Source organism: Guillardia theta (genome assembly GCF_000315625.1).
Source record: "Guillardia theta CCMP2712 unplaced genomic scaffold GUITHscaffold_57, whole genome shotgun sequence".
Classification (NCBI taxonomy): domain Eukaryota; class Cryptophyceae; order Pyrenomonadales; family Geminigeraceae; genus Guillardia; species Guillardia theta.
In genome coordinates this window covers 185,307-189,667 of record NW_005434617.1, presented here as the reverse complement: position 1 = coordinate 189,667, position 4,361 = coordinate 185,307, and the positions used below count along the sequence as shown (strand labels likewise).

Sequence of the window (4,361 nt, the reverse complement as noted above, 5' to 3'; positions counted from 1 at the left end):
AAAAAAAAAAAAAAAAAAAAAAAAAAAACCAAAAAAACAAAAAAAAAAAGATTTTAATAAAAAACAAAAAAAAAAAAAAAGAGAAGGGGGGGGGAAAAAAGGGTTCTCTTTCTTCCCGGCTATAAAAGGATAAGACAGGCTGAGGGAGGAGAAGGACTACTGGATTAAACTATCTCAATGTATGGCCAATGCCACCACCTCCTTTCCGATACTCCTCCTCCCCCTCTTCCCCCTCCTCTTCCTCCTCGTCCCTGGGCTTGCCCCTTGCCCTTCCCTTCCTCTCCTCCCTCCTGACACTCTGACATTTATGTTCTAGGGTGGAAATGACGAAAATCGGCGGGAAGGTTACCTCCAGCTCGTGTGTGTGTGCGGGAAATGATGAGGAGCAGGTGGTGAGCGAGAGATTCGTCATGTTCACAACAAGTGAGGACCGAGCGGACTATCTGCTGGATCGCCGACGAGAGCAGGAGGAGGGGGGGAGGATAGGGGAGAAGAAGGGGAGGAAGAAGCGATGAAAGAGGGAGTACAGCGGATTTTCGCTCAAGGAGGTTGTGGATTCTTGTCGAGCAAGATCCCTCCATGGCATTTTATTCATTGACACATGACATGATCAGCATGGATTTCTTTTGTCATTTTTTGTTCATTACTTACAAGTTCTACCAAGCTCAAGTGGGTATGCCGTCTGACTATTATCAACTCCTTGAATATCTCTGCTCTGCTCTCTTTTCTCTCCTCCTTCCAGCATGCAGGCATTTCATTGCCTCTGCAGCATCCTCGAAGAATGCATGTCGCTTCTTCCTCCCGCAGATTCTCTCCTCTCCTGCTGCGAGCACTGCTCCTCTCCCCTCGACGCGGTCCATCCTCCCCCCTCCCCCCTCGACCTCATCGACGACGATCCACTGCCTCCCTCTCTCTCTGTCTTCCTCCTCTTCCTCCTCGCCTCCTCCTCCGCCTCCCAGTGACCAGCAGGGGCTCCTCTCTCCTCGTGCAAACTGCTGGTCGACAACACAGGAGGAGGGAGATGGTGGGAAGAGGAGGAAACATCCTGCGGGCAGAGGAGCGGGGAGCAGCGAGCTGGAGGGCTTCGATGACCTGCTTCCGTTGTCTTCCTCTTTGGGATTGAAGGCAGGGACGCGCTGGGGGAGGGCGAGCAAGCAGCAGCTCCGCTGCCTCCTCCGCTGCCTCCCTTCCTTACCATCCCCGCGTATCCAAGGCCGGGAGGATGCTGGACGACCCCTCCCTTCCTCACAGGAGAGGAAGAACGAGCAAGAGGGGAGACGGAGCTCTGAGCCTGGCGAGAGGAGCTGCCGCGAGCTAGAGGAGCGGCAGAAGAGCTCGCCAGGGGGGACGCGGAATAATGATCCCTCCACTTCCTCCACTGCTCCTTCTCTTGTCTCTTTCTTGCCACTTCCTCCTCCATCCTCTTTGCCTCCTGTCGAGTAGAATCAGAACCCTCCCGTCCTCCGAGAGTCTGTACCGACTCCTTCTTCCCCCGTTGCAACTCATCCGCCTCAGCAAACAGCTTCATGATGTTTTCCTCGGAAGCCATGCACTCCCATTGCTTCATGCTTGGACCTCCTTGCATCCTGTCCTCTCCCCGCACCTGCTGCTGCTGCTGCTGCTGCTGCTGCTGCTGCTGCTCCACAGACTGCGTCACACTTTGCCTCCTCAATCTTATCCTACTGAGACAGGCCTGTGAATCAGCGTCAGAACTTCTCCCTCCTCCTGGCAGTAGCACCTGACTGCGTGCTCCGACCGACACGCTCGGGTTCTGACTCATCCTTGAGGGCTCCTGCTGCTGCTCCTCCCTTCTCCTCTCGGTTCTTGCTCTCTGTTGCTCGCTGTCTCTGCTCCTCCCCTCCCCTCCATTCCCACCGCCTATTAAGGTAGCCTGACTGATTTCAGCGTTGTTCTCCTCCTCCGCAGCGTCGTTCGCGTCAAGCTGCCCTCCTTCAGCCCTCCTGTCTGCCCCCCTCCTCCTCGTTCCTTCCCTCTCACAGGAGCCGCAGAACCAATCTCCTTCCGGGAGGCTCGTGCTGTCTTCGAGGCCCAGGCAATCGAGGCAGAAGTCCCGTTGACACTCATCACACTCCACCAGCATCCCTCCTCTACAGTCGTAGATCATCCGCTCGCACAGGCAGCAGCTCGAGTTGTTCACGGCATCCTCCTCGCTGTCCTCGGAGAGCTCCTTCCGCTCCTTTCTCCTCGAGATCTTCACTGTCCAGCAGCTCGTCCCCTTCATGCACACGACCTCGAAGAAATCGCCGCGGCACATGGGGCAGCGGTTGTCCCTTTCCTTCCCCCACTTGACGATGCAGTCGGCACAGAAACGTGAGTTGGAACAGCAGGCTAGCAGCCCAACAGCCATCGAATCGCTCAAGTTTTCCATGCAGATCGGACATTCGTCTGACATCCTTCAGCAACAAGTCAGACAGCAACACCATGTCGTTTCTGCATCTACAATCTCCTCCAAACGGATGAAAATCCACAATCAACTGCATCTTTCTTCTCTGTCCGTAACCCCCCCCCTCCCCCCCGTACCTCCGTCCGTCCGTCCGTCCCTCCCTCCGTTCCTTCCCCCTCCGTCCCTCCGTCCCTCCGTCCCTCCGTCCCTCCTCTCTCCTACTTCAATGTCTGCTTCCTGGTGGTTTCGTGGGTGCCGTTTTTCGTTTTAAAAGTCTGACCTTATGATGCCTTGGGGAGTGGTACTCTTTTAAAAACCATTTTATGAAGTATTCCCATACAGCGATTGTGATGTCGTACAAACATACTGTATGCATTTACAAATGCACTCCAGTAACTTTAAAACGTTTTACAGTTTTTGTAGGATAACTCCGAGGAGGAGGAGGGAGGAGGGAGGAGGGAGGAGGGTTGGAGACGGCGGTGCTTCATGATGCAGGATGATGAAGATGAAGCAGCAGATGGAAGCGTTGAGTCTCTACCTGATGTAGATGTTGAGTTTTGAAAGTTTTTGTGGATTTTTTTTGGCTAGAACGACGCTATTGCAATGTGCAGAACTTCATAGTGGTTCCGTTTATCCCTTCTGTACTGTTTTCCTCGCGCCCCGAGCTCGGAATAATTGATATGGCCACGAAGTTGATTGGTTGAAGCAGCAAACTTCGAGGAGGCAGGACGTCAAATGCTGGCCGAGGCAATGGATTCACCTAATCAGGTACAAACAGGGATCCAGCGGCTCGCGGCATGTTTGAATTGCGATGCAGGAGCAGGTCATCCATGACTTCAAAGGGTCTAGGTGGACGGTGCTCGTTTCTATTCCCTTCCTCACGTGGAGTTGCAGTTCAAGGTTCAGCAGGAAGCTCCGCAGAGAGAACTCGAAGCGGGAGGCGCAGGAGCTTGAGGAAGGTAGGCGTATGCTCTACTGCCGGGTGTGGATGACGATGAGAGTAGCGAGCTCTCCGACCCAGACGCGAGAGGACCATGAGTTCTTCAAGTGATGCAGCCGGCCATGCGGGGTAGCGACCGCCCTGACTGCCTTCCCTGCAGGAACCTGGAGGTTGAGCTGCTGCTGGGGGAGGATGGCTTGATGCAGGTGGAGGGAGGGAAGGGTGGGGGGGTTGGAGGCGAGTGACGGGGGGCACGAAGAGCCCGACGGGGAGCGACAGGGAGGAGAGCGTGGGAGATCAGCACCCGCTCGAGGACGTGCAGAAGTTTTCGGGCTCAAGGTCAGCTGGGCCCTCTGGTGGGCACCGACGCCCCTGACGCTGCAGCCAGCCATCGCTATGCGCGCAAACTCCGGAGGGAGGCCTCGATAGAGAAGGCAAAGAGGCTGCAGTGCTCGGCTCCCGATGCTGGTTCGTCCCTCCTCCGTTTGTCCCTACCTCCCTCCCTCCCTCCCTCTCTCCCTCCACACTCCCTCCCTCCCTGCCCTCCACTGAGGCGGCTCTCGCAGTGAACGCCAGCGAGCATGCGACGACGGCAGACGAGCACAAAGCGTTCAGGTGACTCTCTGCCCCTCCTCCTGCCTCTTGTCCTGAGTGCTGGAAGCAGAATGGAGGAGGAGATGCTCCTGGGCTCGAGCCCCGAGGTGAGTGCGGGGATGGGAGAGGGAGGATGGATAATGTTGGCCCAGTGCGATCGCGGAGGATCCAGACACTCGGTTGAGGTTAGCAAACTTCAGAGTTTTGCTGGCTCAAGGTGAGCAGGCGCATGGAGGGAGAGGGAAGGAGGGGAAGGAGGAGGAAGCACAAGAGGAGGAGGAGGAGGAAGCGACATGAGGAGGAGGAGGAGGAAGCACGAAGAGGAGGAGGGAGGAGGAGGAGGAAGCGACGAAGGAGGAGGAGGAGGAGGAGGAGGAGGAGGAGGAAGCGACGAAGAGGAGGAGGAGGAGGAGGAGGAGGAGG

The 4,361-nt window shown here is 56.1% G+C and overlaps 2 protein-coding genes across 2 annotated transcripts in view; one reads left to right on the top strand and one right to left on the bottom strand.

The window, feature by feature from the left end:
• Window positions 1–1,679: 1,679 nt before the first annotated feature.
• On the bottom strand, window positions 1,680–2,413 carry GUITHDRAFT_141740 (hypothetical protein; the record flags this gene model as incomplete). Its single annotated transcript, XM_005828666.1, has 3 exons — window positions 1,680–1,693; window positions 1,739–1,831; window positions 1,876–2,413. The coding sequence occupies 3 exons, from the start codon at window positions 2,411–2,413 to the stop codon at window positions 1,680–1,682; spliced, it is 645 nt and encodes a 214-aa protein (XP_005828723.1).
• Window positions 2,414–3,139: 726 nt separating this feature from the next.
• The window catches only part of GUITHDRAFT_112157 (hypothetical protein), a gene marked incomplete at both ends in the record, with an annotated part of 1,603 nt that continues 381 nt past the window's right edge, over window positions 3,140–4,361 (top strand). Inside the window, 9 exons of the mRNA XM_005828665.1 lie at window positions 3,140–3,172; window positions 3,222–3,247; window positions 3,299–3,363; window positions 3,409–3,451; window positions 3,505–3,550; window positions 3,604–3,683; window positions 3,733–3,812; window positions 3,911–3,959; window positions 4,009–4,045. Of these exons, the coding sequence (XP_005828722.1) occupies window positions 3,140–3,172; window positions 3,222–3,247; window positions 3,299–3,363; window positions 3,409–3,451; window positions 3,505–3,550; window positions 3,604–3,683; window positions 3,733–3,812; window positions 3,911–3,959; window positions 4,009–4,045 (459 nt within the window). The remainder of the gene's footprint in view (window positions 3,173–3,221; window positions 3,248–3,298; window positions 3,364–3,408; window positions 3,452–3,504; window positions 3,551–3,603; window positions 3,684–3,732; window positions 3,813–3,910; window positions 3,960–4,008; window positions 4,046–4,361) is intronic.